The sequence below is a fragment of the Penicillium hispanicum genome (assembly GCF_028827665.1).
Source record: "Penicillium hispanicum strain IBT 35686 chromosome Unknown utg000002l_segment0_segment0, whole genome shotgun sequence".
NCBI lineage: Eukaryota > Fungi > Ascomycota > Eurotiomycetes > Eurotiales > Aspergillaceae > Penicillium > Penicillium hispanicum.
Window position 1 is genome coordinate 215,548 of NW_026623194.1, and position 15,713 is coordinate 231,260.

Consider the following 15,713-nt stretch of genomic DNA (forward strand, 5'->3'; position numbering starts at 1 on the left):
TAAATCGAGTTCAAGGATATCGGTTGCCAGGCAAGCTGCTTCTGTTGTGCAGCGCATCATAGGTATCTCGAAGTGCATGGACTTTATTGCGACCCGACCGGAGCTTAGTTTTGTCGGGCGTATTCTGGACGCAGACTCGTGCCTCTGGAGGTTTAACAAATGGTCAGCTGTTATCAGACAACGCCGATATGAGTGATTTTCCTTGTGGTGAAGTCTTCTCATGTGGCGTCTTTGCAGTGAGGACTGGACCAGTCGACTGCCGTGCACGCCCGCGATAATCTCCGACCTACACGCGTGTCTGCCAGAGCAGAAGATCAGAATGCACGGTCTCATCGGATATGTACGAGCAGGGAGCTCGCAGGCGGGGTCTGTCCACAACAGACAATCTCAGCCTGTCATTTGGAGCTCATGGCTCCGTGATCCTGGATAGTGGAAATTGCCGGACCTCCCGGGGGCCAGAACAGCTGGACACATATCATTGCGAGTCAACATGCGCAGGTGGAGGCTGCTTAGTTTGTGTGCTGGTGTGTGATGGCGCGCAGAAGCTGCTGACGACCGCGGTCGATGCGCGGTTGTGGTTGGTTGGAGAGCGCCTCGGCGGTTAGAGGTATTTATATCGCGCCGATCGCTGTCACCAGCACTGCATGTTATTGGTCAATGGGGTGCGGCATTTTGCTATCATTAGCAACGCTGCTGCAGCTAAAGTGAGATAATTTGGGAGCTTTCTATGTTCAGATATCGCGTTGGATGCGGGGGAAAGTGGTTGGATTCCCCTGGGAACGCAGTATATCAGGGCTCTGGAAATCCTCTTCCTGGGACAGTCTTGTTGAAGACAACTCTTCCCTCAGACACTCTCATCCCCTTCGCCTCAACATGGGCGTCATGCGCATTCCTCGCCCAGCGGGCATCTACGTCCCCAATTCCCCTACTCGTCTGCTCAACGAGATGATCTCGCCGCCACTTTCCCCCGACTTCAATTTCGACTCAGAGTCTGTCATGCCTTCTGTCCTGCCTGCCCTGGAATACATCTCCTCCAAGCTCCAACAACGCATGATGCACGTTACGCTCCTGGTGGGCCGCGGGAAGCCATTTCCCACCGGCCAGTCCTCCGACCTGATGGTCATCCCCATCACCCAACTCGACCTGCCCTCCTGGCGCGTCCTCGAGAGGGCCATCGCCAAGGGGGCCAAGAAGTTCTCCCTGGGACAGAGCTGGAGTGAAGCCCTCGGCCGAAGCCAATACGAACGCCAGGCGAACGAGTACCTCGTGCAACAATCCATCATGCAGAACGAAGTCGTCTTCAGCCAAGAGGGTCTCACCCTCCTCAACATGGATCGCATCTACACCTTCAAGCGCCGGCTCTGCGTCCTCTCCAGCAAATCGTTCTCCCGCACCGACGACAAGTCCATGGCCTACTGCGTCCAGCTCCTGAAACGCATCTTTGCCGATTTCCAGGGCCGCCCCTTTAGCAAGGCCTTCTTCCACCGCGTCTACGAGCAGCTTGATGTGCGGGACGACGTCTTGACTGCGGTCGCTACTGCGTACAAGAGCACACACAAGCAAGAGGCAATCATCCTGCCTCCACGAGCCAAGGCGGAGCATTCGCGGAAATCGCCCATTCGCACGGTGCGTGTTCGCCGCCAGCCGCCGCCGACCAGGTCGGGCGTTCCAACCAAGAGGGGGCCGAAGACACCCTTGTCTGCGTCGGACGTGACCCCGATTACCAGGAATGAGTGGAATATTCTGGTCAGCAAGGATATTCGACTTCAGCCCTCGGTCACCAAGTGGACCCCCTCGCCGACCGTGTTGGCTGTGGCGTGAGCTCGGCGTTTCAATCGTGGAAATGCAAAACATCTATCACGACTCAAGGCCTTGAGATATCTCGGGTCGAGAAACATTCCCAACGCTTCCCATTTCGCAGGCAGTGACTGTAGAAGACAACGAGCAAAAGTTCTCACTAGTCTTCTGTGGTCCAACTCATCTCTTCGACCATTGTCTCAATGCAAGTGAAATGTTCACGGCACGAAGAAACAAGGGGGGTGATTGCTGTCTATCAAATATGCGAGCATGTCAAGGGTCACGTATCGTTGACCTGATGTTGCTGCAAAGACCTGCTCGCTCGGCTAGGAGGCTCGACTTCCACTGAACCGAACCCCTCAAAAGAGCTCGTCACAAATATGCAGCTTGCAGGAAAAATGGAGCGAGCGGCTCGATGCAAGATGTCGCACCGAGAGATGAATCCTATGAGCTGCCAACCGCGACTGTGGATTGGAATCGACACCATCCTCCAAGAACAAGGTTCAGCATCCTGCGTGAGCTTTACGATGTTACGAGTATATGATAATATGAACTGGAATAGAGCTGAATCTAATTGATTATTACGCACATGAAATAATTATATCTAGCTACACGTGTTCCTACATGTGTATCTACATGGGTAGCTATACGTCATTGTCGAAGAGGTACTTGAAATACTCGAATACTCAGGGCCACACTTCCCAGTAGCGATCCACATCTCGTGGCCATGCTGGCAGAACATGACATATCTCACATAAAGTCAGCAATCTTCTTAAAGACAGAGACTTAATAAGTGCTCACCTTTTTTTCCCCTACTTTTTTTGCGGCAGAGAGCCATCCATGGCATCATCTCGATTCCCATCTGCATGAGAACCTTGGTCCCACTGACTGAAAGGAGAAGTGGGCTTGAATCAGGTTTGATATCAATTAAATTAATATTTTCAATAACTAATCACTACTGGCTATAAATTGATTTCAGTATAATCATCGCCAGGCATATAGAGAAAAGTGATCTGTACCAACCAAGACTAAGATCACCAGAACTAAAAGCAACTATAGACCTAATCTAATGGAACATACAGGCTGGTCTTGACGTATAAATAGATATTCCTCCTCTTTATAAGGACTCTCTATTCATATCGCCTCTCTGCTACCCCTCGCAAGTAATCTCTATCGATATCATATCTCTGCACCCCAATCCCGCAGAAAGGGACAAGACTGGCCAGGGGGTGAAATCCGGTCAACTATGGAAGATGGCCGCAGCTCTTTCATACTCTTGAATTCCTCCTTGGATTAGTATAGTAACCCAAAAGTACTCCCCTCTTCTATAAGATATATAGAAGACTGATTATCTCCCTTGGTATTCCGGCGGAGAGTAAAGTTGGACTCAGATCGAAATCCCAGATCCCCTACGCCTATTCATTTGTCATCCGAGAGAATAAAGAATAAAAGGCCGTCATCAATTAATAATCGAACTAAGTTTTCCTTTACTGACAGAGCAAACAATTGTCATTACAGATGCTAGGGGTTACAGGGGCCTCAAGGATTTATTGTTATGGGTGGGTTTATTGACGTCGCAGAGCTCTTCGACTACTTTCTTCCACTGACTACATCACAAGTAGTGACATGTGTGACCAAGGTACTTCTGAACAGGATTTTGGAACAATGGATAACTGAAGTGGTGACAAAAGACAATCTAAACCTCTGTGTCCATATTGCTCTCTATCCGCTTTAGTCAATGTGCCCGTTCTAGAAAACAGGGGGAGACACCCTTCTAGATCCATCAATATGCTCTCTATTGCATGACCCAATCATGCCCAGTCCACATCAATTAAGTCCCATGCTCGTATGCGCTTCTCGCTCTCAACCGAGGACCAAAATAATAGAATAGCCATGGGATGGGCGCCATAGCCAGCGCCAGGAACCCCAGCAAACTCGTCGCCCATCCAACACCAAGAGCCTCGTACATCTGAGTGACGAAGAGCGGGAAAGCTGCGGAGAGCGTGTAGCGCGAAAACGCGGAGGCACCACTGGCCGAGGCCCCGTACTTCGAGCCATATACCTCCATCATGTAGAGGTTGCACGGCACATAGATCAGGATACTTCCTAGCAGCGCAACCCCCTGCGCAACTATCGGGCTGATCCAGTGAACGGACGGCCGGGCTGTCCACCCGAACCAGAAAAGGGCGATGGGCAAGACGAGACTGCCATACAAGGCCGTGTACAGTTTTTTCTCGGGGTTGAAGGAGTGTGGCTGCTGGACTGGTCTCCGAACGCGCAAGGCCAAATCCGTCAGAATCAGCATGCAGGGTGCAAAAAAGCATCCAATCACCAGACCCAGGAACGATAGCCCCTGAGCACCCAAGGAGAATCCATAGACCGTCTGGAACACCCACGGGCTAGCGACGACAAAGGTGTATAGCAGCGCAAACTGGAAGCCCGTATAACAGCAGATAAAACCGACCAACGGCTCGGTCACGATCATGTACAGTGGTCTGATAATGGTCGAGGTAATGAATTTGCGAAGCGTCTGCGCGTGGCTGTCTCCCTCGGAGGAGTTGCCGTCGAGGCCCATCTGTTTTGCCTTGCGCTGGAGAATGATTGTCTTATATGACTCGCGCAAAAGTAGCGCAGGTGGATGGAACGCTGCGGCCATCATGAGCACCACCCACGAGGTCCAACGCCACCCCTTGGATTCAACGACAAAACTGCCAATCAGCGGCCCGATGGCACTGCCGGTGAACGGGATAGAGTAGTACAGAGATAGAGGAATCACTCGCTTCTCGGGTAGTGTGAAATCGGAGATACTTGCCGCAGCCACCGAGATACCAGGCGCCGCGAACAGGCCAGCCAGAAAGCGGCAGATGGTCAGCGAAGCAATGTTGCGCGAGAGACCAGCTCCCAGCATGAAGATATCGAACAGCGGCAACGTGATGAGATATACGAACTTGCGGCCGAATGTCTCTGAGCATGGCGACGAAATCATCGGACCGAATGCGAGACCCAGGGAGTACGCCGATAGAGGCAGCAAGGAGACGGTCGTTGAGACGTGGAATTCATCGCGAACCTGCTCGTGGCCTGGTGAGTAGATCGAAGCGCCCACGGTGGTGGTGAATCCGATTGCACAGATGACTACTGCGGACAGAGTCTTGCGAAGGCGAGACCAATTGCGCGGGTTATGGTCAGCGTCGCTGTCCCAGTCGGTGGTGGGTGTTGAGGTGCCGACGGTGTCAGTGGCAGACTTGTCGCCAGAGCTGAGCATTCTACCAGTTGCTACCCCAGATCCACCTCTCTCATCATCGATGGATTGTTTCTCATCCTAGGTCGCGGGGGTGAAGGTACTTATACCATCTGGTGAGCAGCTCGGTCTGAAGATCTTGATCGCCGACACGCGAGTCTTCGGCACGCCATCTTAGCGTCCGAACGCTCGGCCGGGCTTGGGGGCCGCCGATGCAGAATCGAGGCAATTCGTCGAGTGAATTACAAGTGCAGGCAAGAAAAATATTACAGGCATTCGCCTATTCATGTCTGATTCAAGAATTGCTAAGAACACATCATATCAACGAAGTAGTATGTCACAGGCCTCATCCATCCCGACGATAGCACTGCTATACAATCATGGCCGGAGAGAAAGGGAGTAAAAAGTACACAAAGTTACAGCGCTACCAATCTCTTGGTCATCATGCAAAGAGAACCACATGGCAAGAAATGCAGCAGAAGGCAGATGGATTATAACGCCGAGGTTCGGGAGCTCGCCATTTCACCGTAGCGTCCACGACCCTGGGTGGTGTCGTAGGCGTTCAAGACGCGCATTTGACCACCGTCGTCGGCCTGTGAGAAGGCATAGCCACGTTGCTTGCGCATACGCTGGACCTGGCGGACCTTCCGGATGGCCTTCTGGAATTGCTCCATGCGAGGCCGGTAGTCCTGCACGTTGTATTTTTGAATCTCCTGAACGTGGTGGTAATGCTGAGGGTAGTACATGCGCTTGGCGTACTTCCAGGCATAGTCACGCATCAGGCAGAGACACGGGAGAACGATAGCCATGAGATAGAATTGGGGCAGCTTGAAGATGACGGGGATGGTTCCATAGTATTCGTTCGAGAATCCGATGGCGGGGGCGGCGTAACCGTAAGCCGGGAGGAAAATTAACCACAGAAGCATGGAACCCGGAATGGCGATGAAGGTGTATTTAGTCCAGATGTTGGAAATCAGAGCGGCTTTGCCAAGAACCGTACCGAGGACGGCTGTGTACAAGGCCTCGCCCCATACCCAGTGGCCAGCAACCATTCCGTCAGCCATCGGAAGATCCCAAAGGAAAATGAGCTCCGAGGCAATGTAGAGCAGCAGGGAATGAAAGAAACCATTCAAGACCCAAGCCCAGAAGCTATGTTTTTTGAAGAAGAGACCTTTCTGGCCCATCTGGTACAATTGCGGGTATCGATCCAACAGCCGAGCGGAAATGTACTGATCGCAAATTCCCATGGCGAAGGGGGGCAAAACGGTGAAAAGCACATTGTAGAACGAGAGAGTCCAGGATTCGTAGATGACCTCTCCGGAGAATGCGTTTTGGAAAGAATACTGTGGAAAAGTCAGATACCTTTCTCCTGCCATCTGGACAGATTAATCTTACCCAGAACTGAGTCATATACAGCGTAATGTTTTTATAAAACGAGTAGAGAATGACCCGGCTAATGCGGGAATAACTCCAAGCACCGTGGACCAAAAGAAGCTTTCGAAGGAAACGGAATTGGCCGATGGCCACATCAGCGGATCGGGCGGCCTGGAGACCCTCAACACCGCTGATGCCAACACCAACATGAGCAGCCTGGATCATGGACACGTCATTGGCACCATCTCCAATTGCCAAAAGCAGCGACTTCTGATGTCTCTTGACGAGTTTGACAACCAGGGCTTTCTGAAGAGGGGAGACACGACTAAATACGAGAATGATCAGCATCAGTTAAAATATCAATGACTTAATCCACCTACCAGCAAACGACAGCTTTGCACATGATGGCAAGGTCCAAGAAAAGCTTTTCCATGTCTTTTTCCAAAGCGAAGGTCAGAGACTTGCCATCGATGACCAAGGCCAAAGTTTCGATGTCGCCAGACCCCGCTTGAGTCCTGACAGCATCCAGCTTTTTCTGCAGATTGCTGCGTGTGGCCTCGGCTGACTCCTCGTTAATGATGAGCAGCGTCATATCCTCTGAGATAAGCTTGCAAGACATGCCAATGTTGATGGCAGTTTCTTGCCGATCGCCAGTCAAGACCCAAATCTTAATGCCTGCTGTTTGGAGTGTGTGGATCGTATCCGGCACACCGTCCTGCAGCCGATCCTCGATGGCGGTCGCACCAAGAAGATAGAAGTCCTTTTCGATCAGTTCCGCGGCCTTGTCGAGCTCATCTGCACGGTTGCCACCGACAGTGGTAGCAGCCTTGTCGAAGATCTGCCACCACTGCTGGAACTCGTGTTCGGGTATCTCGCGCATGGCGAGGCACAGCGTTCGCAAACCCTCGGATGCATAATCCTCAAGATGCTGGAGTGTTGCTTCCACAGTCGGGTTGTCAGGGTGCAACCGTTCGAGGATAACAGTGTCGGCACCCTTGCAGTAAATTCGGATCTTTCCATCGGGGCACCGGAAGATAGTGGACATTCGTTTCCGAGTAGAGTTGAACTCGCACACCGCCAACAGCTCATACTCAAACTCCTGGCCCCCGACTTCAAAGATTACCGATCTTGGTCTGCGGTTCGTGAATCGATATCCCAGAGAAGCCGCGCCATCCACTAGAGCACCCTCGTCCGGTGAAGCCGCCTGGTACTTGATTTGGTTGGGATCATTGCCGGTTCGTTCCGGAATGACCGTGTGGCACGTAGCCAGTAGAGTGAGAAACTGTTGGATAGCGTTCTGACTTGGGTGCGACTGCAAATTTTGGCGAAGTGTCTTGAAGTCCCAGATGCCACCGTCTTCACCGTCGTCCGCGGTCGCCCGTCGGTCTTCTGGGACGTCGTCTCCGTACTGTATGCCGGCAATGGTACATTGCTTGAATTCCATCATGTTGCACGTCAAAGTGCCTGTCTTGTCAGAGAAGATATATTCAATTTGACCAAGCTCTTCGACCAGAGAAGATGTCCGGCAGGTGGCAGGTGTATCAGTTTTGTCGTAATAAATATCCAAATCAGAATTGATGAGGAACGCCTGGAAATACTTGACGATCTCGATGGTAACGAAGAGAGAGATCGGGACCAAATTGGAATACAGCACCCAGTAGGTAAAGATGTCCATGAAGAATTGCTTCACGGGGTTGACGGTTCCATAATCAAGATAGGTGAGACTGCTAGAGCGAGTTTGACGAATGGCAAGATCACCGACGGAACTAACAACACTCAGAGCGATGAGAATGCCCACAAGCATCAAAATCTGAATGTTGACCATGCGCTCCACAGCAGTTCGCTTGATCGGCGTGGCCGTCGCATTGCGCATCAGCTTGGTCTCGTGGCCGGTGAAGACGACAATACCATGAATCCAGGGAGTGTTTCGCAGGGTGGCACCTCGAAGCAGCAGCTGGTCCGGTGCCAAAGGCAGCTCCTTCTCGCCACCCCCGGCATTCATGGTCAGCGTCGCTTCATACGTGTACAAGCTGCTGTTCGGTTGCTCTGATCGGATTCGTCCGCTCAGGCGGCTCAGATCACTAGGACTGACGAGGTGCGCAGTCTCAGGAATGGCCTGTTTAATCTTCAAGTTCGTTTCACCATCAAGGTTTGCTGTCTCGATATAGCAAAGACCTTCAGGCTCGGACGATGCCAGGAGAACCAAGTCCGCAGGAAAGGACTCTTCTGACTCGACACGAACTACGTCTCCAACTGCGACGTCCACCCACTTGGTCTCGTGGAATGATGAGCCCTTGAGAACTTGCGTTTTTGAATAGTTCAACCCTCTGTCCGACATTCGACGCTTGTAGTCCTCTACCAGCTCCTTTATGGCAGATACCAGCAACACGATAGCCAACGGAACAATTGTAGTATACCGGTTGGTCGGCGAGACATTAGGAATCTGTTGGAGGACGGCGGTGAACAGGAAAAACAGGTTGGCGTACTTGGAGAATTGCTCAAAGAGGAATTTGGGGACGAAGGTAATGACGTTGTACTTGGCGGTGGAGACGTGATTGCTGAGGAACTTGTGCACGGCATTGGCGGGGGGATTGTTGACCTGAATCAGACGAGGACCAAGAGTCGCGGGGTCAACCTTCCGGCGGCCAAACATCGACGTGAGATCGGGCGCGGAGAACTTCTTTCGCTGTTTCGGAGCTGCCGTCGCATCGCCCGTACTGTCCACAGTCGCGCGTCTCGCTCCAGCCTCCGTCAATGGGAGATCCATCTCGGAGTATTGCGGGCCCATGCCAAACATGTACTTCGCTTTTCCCATCAACCCGCCCCCCAGCCCGAGGATGCTGTTCCGCTCGTTCACTTTCCGCACATGATGCGCGTTTGCGATCCGGTCTTCATCCGTGTCGAGGTCGTAGTACCCTTGCATTGATCGCGAATCTTCGAAATCGTCATAGGAGTACCGCCGGTAGTTGTCCAGTCCGGAGGTCTGCGAGTAGGTTCGGTTCATCGTGGTGTCGGAGTAGGGATCGTTCAGGTACACGCCCGGATGACCTGAGTGCGCCGGACCCGGAACTGCATTCTGATGAGATCCAGGCTGTTGCGCCCGGCTGCCGACAAAGCTGTCATAGGACACGGAAGGGCGCGGCTGGGCGTGGGGTTCGTCGGAGTCGTCGATGTTATACTGCTGCAGCATGTGCTCGTCGTTTACTGGCGGAGGCTGGCCTGTGCTGTATGTCGGGCCCGAGTCCAACAACAGGTCGTTGTCGTGGCCAGCAGCCGGATGCGACCCAGGAGGCCTACCGCTGGCCATGCTGCCGCGGGGAGGAAGCTAATACCCTCACTGAGCGCAGTGGTGATGCCCCTGAGGCATTGATCGTAGACAAAGACGGGTCCAAAAAAGAGGTCGCCGCTAGATCTGCACGGGAAACGGCGGTCAAAGGGAAAGGTGTTAGGGGAAAGGAAGAAGATATGGAGGCGACGAGAGGAGAGTTGGGAAGGCGAGTAAGAGTGAGGTGGCTTAGCGGTTGAAGGCAACAAGCAACTGTTGACTTCCCGTCCCGCTTTTTCTCGGGGCGGTAACCATTTTCTCCCTTCCTAGATGCCGCGGCCATCACTACAATCCACGCAACTCAGTTCCTTCGCTTCAAATCCACCGTCTGATTGGTCTTTCACCAGCTACAATCAGGATGCAGTACTTCTTCTGCGATCGGCCTAGAACAATATGCTCTAAGAATAGCGCCATGGTAGGCCTCGCTGTGGTCGGAAATATATTAAACGGAAGCGCCAACATCCACACTGGGTACCGTGTCCAATCGTGTCTACCATATAACAGGGTGGTCTCTGCGGAGCAACACAGTATGGGGCTACAGTTTGATCTGCATATCTCAACATGCGCAAATCTGATGGAAAATGCAAGGTGATCCCACCTGGTGCTGTCATTGGTTCTCTCGTAAAAAGTAGTGCGGAACTCCAGTCCTCAAGATCGTGAAGGTTCTATTCATACAAAGTCGGTCGCGTCAGTTGCAAATTACCGATCATTTTCAGCGCGAGACTCCTCCGCCATGCCCTGCTTCGCCCGTCGGGCGAGGTCCTCCTGTAACACCTTGTCTATAACGGCGTTGATCTCCTTGACCTTCTTCAATGCCACGTTGGATTTGTTCACCACCTCCAATGGATTAATCGGTGCCCCGGAAAATCTGGACATGAAGCAGACATCGCCGCTATTGTTGATGCCAATCACAAGCTCTCCCTCAGACGCCTGCTCCTCTTTGCGAGTGGCATCGAGGATGATGTTTTTGCCCTCGTTGTAGGTGTTGAATGTAATCGAGAGGGGTTGATGAGTGATGTTAAGTGCAACAGGGACTCGCTCTTCTACTCCATACACAATGACCTGGCCCTCCCGCACCACAGCATCCGGCCGGCGGAAGTGTTGCAGTCCAGTCATGATTGCGATGCACGCCGCATCGGTTAGGTTTCCATCGTAGTCGAGGACATGCACATCTGCACGGATACTCCAGCAGCTGACACCCTTCATAATGCACAGCGACTCGGTGTCGAGGGCGTTGGAATGGCGGACGACGCGGTCGATGATATTGGTGACATAACTTTCCAGCTCATTGGAACTATATACGAGCATTTTGGTTTAGCATGCGCCCACAGCAATAGTCGAGCATGGATGTCAGCATACCGTCCATTTTCCCAGGCAGGCGAGCCCATAGCAGTCAATTCCAGATTGATATTGAAGAGGCCATCGAAAGGACGCTCGTCGCGCGGTTTTGTGACTTCAGCAGAAATACGGACAATAATACTAAATAGGCCATTAGCATTGAGCCTGAAGCGTCATAGTGCCACAGTGAGACCATAATGTAGGATCGAAATGTACCTGGTCTTCCCCAGCTGCAGCTTCACATGCCCATATTCCTGGCCGAAGGAGATGTTGATGGGACGGAATCGGTCTGCCTGGCGGCCATCGAGGCGCAGATCCTGACGCAGTGCTTCAAGAATGAAATCATGCTCCGCAGTGGAGAGAGGAGCTTCCTTTGACATGATGCGAGCCGACCGACGAGGAATCAGGTCTTGGTCGCGGGGAGCAGAGATGCTTTTTTTGGACCATTTTGCCGCCACAGGCCGCATTGTAGCTGACCGCAGTGGACACTGAACCAATAGGAGGCGTGGGTGTTGAAGGCGGTGATGGAAAGCCGCCTCAGCGCATCGCATCTGAAAGCCTCTTGTCAACCTCAGCATCTGTTACCTTCACGATGACGACCGGTATGTTTGTGCTACTTTGATAGCCTACAATACGGGAGAAATTACTAACTTCTTCTAGCTCATAGACCTACATTTGATCCGGTATGATCGCTTTTGACGCCACCTAATCGCTAGGGGCAATGGCTGATGTGAACAGGCACAAGGACGAGAGGCCCTTCGTGGTCCGGCATACCATCAGAGACTCCTTCCTGCACACAAGCATCTCAAAGTCCGGTATGCAGATATATTACTGGCAGTACTCATGGATACGACAGCTAACATGCATCCAGGCAACCTGGACAAGGTGGTGATGCAGATAACCAAGGCCGTGACCTGCGCGCAGAGCTCCTCCAAGCTGAGGCTGCGCACTTTGCCAAGAAGAATGGTGTCCCCCTCAATGAGACTGCTGCAACAGAGACAGCAATCCCGAAGCGCCAGCTTGAATCAGGAATCCCAGATGGAGAGAACGGAGAGGCCGGCGAGGCAGCAGAGGACCCAGAAGCAAAGCGACGGCGAATTCTTGAAGAGACACGCGATATAGATGCAGACTCGGACGGGTCAGAAGACGATGAGAGTAGCGAGGAAGAAAGTGATGAGGAGGATGAAGCAGCGGAGCTGATGCGCGAACTGGAGAAGATCAAGAAGGAGCGGCTGGCACAAAAAGAAAAAGAGGTAAGGATCTTTTTGAGAGGCGATGTTGTCCCACATCTACTAATGCAAGATAGGAGCAAGAACGGGCTGTCCAGGAGGAAGAGCAACGAGAAGTCGACATCGCTCGTGGCAATCCACTGCTCAATGCGCAAGATTTCAGCATGAAGCGACGCTGGGACGACGATGTTGTGTTCAAGAACCAGGCGCGAGGCACAGAGAAGAATGATGGCAAGGAATTTGTCAACGACTTGCTGCGCTCCGACTTCCATAAGAGGTTCATGGTGCGTATTTGGGCTCTCATCGCATTTTGATTCCACCTGCTAACGAAGCCATCTAGTCCAAATACGTGCGATAAATCCTTTGCACCCAAGATTTGAAGTACGCTTCAATGCGTCCAAGGAGATGCAATCCACTTTAGTCCAGGATATGGCACCCATGGCTACGATGTCAGGCACTGAGCCCTCCCAAGCAGTCTTATTATGAGGGGGGAGGTGCAAGAAACAGGCTAGATACCAGACTGCTACATGTCTCCATAGAATTAATGGTCACTCACAAAGCCCTCACCGAGTCATCCAATTCATGACGAAAACACGATTCAGCTCTCGTGTCTTTGTATGGTCCAGCAATGCACAATCTTATTTCACGTATAGTATTCCCCGAGAATCAAATCCATAGAATTGTAAACGGCGACCTTCTCCAGTATGTAGTTGACATATGTAGTATGAATCCACCCTGCGATCCCCACTCGCATTCACTTTCACCGCCCGCCCGCCGCCTTATCACTCCGATCAGCTCTGGAGCTTCCAGAAAGTGCAACACCCCAAGATGGAGTCCCAACCGACTGCGAAGGCGCTGCACAGTATGCTTCACCCGAGTCCAGCCCGAGAGATGGTCTTGAACTGCCATCGCGGAGTCGAGTAGGCCAGCTAACATGGCCTTTCGTTGCAGATCGCATCAACACCGATATCTCGCAACTGCTGCAGCGGTTTGAGAACATCATGGCCACGGCGACAGTAAGAACCAATTCCCCTGTGCTTCTTTTCTGTTTCTGGGATTGCGCTAATTGACTTGTTTAGGTTGAAAACCCCAGCTACACATCCACTGCTGTGGAGACCTACCAGCTGGACGTGGAGTCGACAGCACTGGTAAGCTTCTCATACTATTCAGCACGGCCGAAGCTTGGAGGGCTCTGGACCGACGATTCGGGTCTACTACGGATCTTGGATTACTGACGCACCTCATGGTGGCTACGCAGATCCGTGCCGCTGAGGATATTCTCGCCTTGACTCGAACGATGAAAGAGACCTGGCTCTTTGGCAAGCTCGACACACTTGGAGAAAACGTCCGTGATGTCGAGCGCCGTGAGAAGCTGGAGCAGGATGTCTTGGCAGTCCAGAAGGCCATTGAACAGGGCGGGCTTCTGAAACTAGCCCCGGGAAACTAAGGTACCACTAATCCTGTCTAAGGATACCTTTGCATCCGGCTCTTAAACCTGGAACGGCGTCTAGGGTGGGTTATCTGTCGGCGTTTAGTGCTGGGCCACTGGTAGCGTTTTGATTTCTGAATAGAAAGGCCCTGGAGGCTGTTATATCTGCCTTTCTTCATTGATTGATACGAGAAGATTGTGTCGGGATGTGCAATTGGCCCCATTAGTCCAGAGGAACGGCTATCTGGTAACTATGCATGTTGCAGAACAGGAAACACCCCTGAGCGGGAAAGCTGCCTGCGCTGCCCTATTCATTCTCAATCACCAACTCCCTCCGACTCTCTGTGCCATTTATTCCGTCAAAGAGGTTGTAGCTGCTCGTGTACGAGGCGTTGTTTGCCCAATCATGTCCTTCTCTACGCCGCTTCCTCATTCATGACGAAGCGCATCTATTATGCGAGTCACGTCTCTGATATAAGGTATATTAGCAGACTGGTCAGAGCGCAAAACTTGTTCAACGCATGGTGATATAGGCGGCTCATTCAGCCGGGACAGCGATCGGCGAGGCCATCATTTCTCGGACGTAAAGCAGCTACATGGGTAACGGATGGATTGACAGGCTGAAGCGGCCAGATGAATGAATACGTGAGTAGGGATCTCCCAGAGCAAAGCTTCCCTTACCTACTACCAGACGACGCATGCTTCGCCTGAGCTCATATTAAGCTCCATTTATAAACTCCATGACCTCCAGGCTGCAACGGGAGCTTGAACCAAGTAGAAAGTGACTAGTATGCCATTCCAGCGTACCAGGCCGAGCTTGATATGGGTCAGATTATATACATTCCCTGCGGGGCGCCTCGATAAGATAACGAACTTTTCCCGCGTCGCCGCCCATCCACTCGTCCACCTCTTCCTCTACAACTCCATTTAATTCTCCCCTACCTCACTCTTCAATTTCAAATCCCAGGAGCAACGCAAAAAGCACACAGCAACCGTCAATCAAAATGCCACCACAACCAACCCACCCAATCCCCCCATCGCTCCCCCTCACCCTCATCGTCGCAACAACCCCAGTCCGCGTCGCGTCAACAACGACACCACTCCCGACCAAACAAGACCCAAATGCCACAGACAACGCCACAACACGCCTAGGCATCGGCCTAAAAGGCACACTACCCTGGCCCCGCATCAAAGCAGACATGAGCTTCTTCGCGCGCGCGACCTCGCGCGCCCCAGCACCCGGCACCACGAACGCGATCATCATGGGCCGCAAGACCTACGACTCCGTGCCGCCGCACCTGCGGCCATTAGGGAAGCGGATCAGCGTCGTGATCACGCGCGACCAGAGCGGCGCCGTGCGCGAGGGGGTGTTGCGGGAGCTTGAGGCGCGGAAGGGGAAGATGGCAGCTGCGGCGGCGAAGGCTGCAGTCGAGAAGAAGGATCAAGTCCAGGAGCAGGAGAAGAGCACGGCGGAGACCAAGGACGGCGGCGAGAGCACGGCGCTGGGTGGGTCTTATCAGAGCACGGTGCCGGCTGCGGCGCCCATCACCGATGCCATCGTTACGCCGAGTCTGGATGCGGCGTTGGCGGAGTTGGACTCTGTGTATGGGGCTGAGGGGCGTCTGGGCAAGATCTATGTTATTGGCGGGGCGGAGATATATGGTGCTGCGCTGCGGATGCATGCTCGTGAAGGGTCGGCGGACTTGCAGCGCAGGCCTGTGCGGGTTGTAATGACAAATGTGGTGCGCAAGCTGGAGGGGAAGGAGGGGGAGGCTGAGGCGACGGGGTCGTTTGAGTGTGATACGTTTTTCCCGTTGGATGGGATGACGCCGCAGAACGGATGGAGGAGTGCTAGCGCACGCGAGGTCTCGGAATGGGTTGGCGAGGAGGTGTCAGGGGAGTGGAAGAGGGAAGGCGAGGTTGAGGTCCAGATGGTTGGATTTGAGAGGGTGAATTGATCTAGTGGTGATGTTCTCTAACAGA

At 52.8% G+C, this 15,713-nt stretch overlaps 7 protein-coding genes across 7 annotated transcripts; 4 read left to right on the forward strand and 3 right to left on the reverse strand.

The window, feature by feature from the left end:
* Positions 1-873: 873 nt before the first annotated feature.
* N7459_001865 (uncharacterized protein) lies at positions 874-1,821 on the forward strand (the record flags this gene model as incomplete). The annotated part of the gene is made up of 1 exon (XM_056941050.1): positions 874-1,821. One exon carries the CDS (start codon positions 874-876, stop codon positions 1,819-1,821), a length of 948 nt encoding a protein of 315 aa, XP_056802905.1.
* A 1,807-nt stretch (positions 1,822-3,628) lies between these two features.
* On the reverse strand, positions 3,629-5,059 carry N7459_001866 (MFS transporter; the record flags this gene model as incomplete). Its single annotated transcript, XM_056941051.1, has 1 exon — positions 3,629-5,059. One exon carries the CDS (start codon positions 5,057-5,059, stop codon positions 3,629-3,631), a length of 1,431 nt encoding a protein of 476 aa, XP_056802906.1.
* Positions 5,060-5,526: 467 nt separating this feature from the next.
* N7459_001867 (aminophospholipid-translocating P4-type ATPase DRS2) lies at positions 5,527-9,716 on the reverse strand (the record flags this gene model as incomplete). Its single annotated transcript, XM_056941052.1, has 3 exons — positions 5,527-6,378; positions 6,431-6,734; positions 6,790-9,716. The coding sequence occupies 3 exons, from the start codon at positions 9,714-9,716 to the stop codon at positions 5,527-5,529; spliced, it is 4,083 nt and encodes a 1,360-aa protein (XP_056802907.1).
* A 717-nt stretch (positions 9,717-10,433) lies between these two features.
* On the reverse strand, positions 10,434-11,539 carry N7459_001868 (exosome non-catalytic core subunit RRP45; the record flags this gene model as incomplete). Its single annotated transcript, XM_056941053.1, has 3 exons — positions 10,434-11,028; positions 11,094-11,213; positions 11,289-11,539. The coding sequence occupies 3 exons, from the start codon at positions 11,537-11,539 to the stop codon at positions 10,434-10,436; spliced, it is 966 nt and encodes a 321-aa protein (XP_056802908.1).
* A 125-nt stretch (positions 11,540-11,664) lies between these two features.
* On the forward strand, positions 11,665-12,615 carry N7459_001869 (spliceosome-associated CWC15 family protein; the record flags this gene model as incomplete). Its single annotated transcript, XM_056941054.1, has 5 exons — positions 11,665-11,674; positions 11,733-11,755; positions 11,811-11,887; positions 11,944-12,325; positions 12,379-12,615. The coding sequence occupies 5 exons, from the start codon at positions 11,665-11,667 to the stop codon at positions 12,613-12,615; spliced, it is 729 nt and encodes a 242-aa protein (XP_056802909.1).
* A 514-nt stretch (positions 12,616-13,129) lies between these two features.
* N7459_001870 (RNA polymerase II mediator complex head subunit MED22) lies at positions 13,130-13,748 on the forward strand (the record flags this gene model as incomplete). Its single annotated transcript, XM_056941055.1, has 4 exons — positions 13,130-13,163; positions 13,253-13,317; positions 13,381-13,449; positions 13,560-13,748. 4 exons carry the CDS (start codon positions 13,130-13,132, stop codon positions 13,746-13,748), a joined length of 357 nt encoding a protein of 118 aa, XP_056802910.1.
* A 986-nt stretch (positions 13,749-14,734) lies between these two features.
* On the forward strand, positions 14,735-15,688 carry N7459_001871 (dihydrofolate reductase; the record flags this gene model as incomplete). The annotated part of the gene is made up of 1 exon (XM_056941056.1): positions 14,735-15,688. One exon carries the CDS (start codon positions 14,735-14,737, stop codon positions 15,686-15,688), a length of 954 nt encoding a protein of 317 aa, XP_056802911.1.
* Positions 15,689-15,713: the final 25 nt, after the last annotated feature.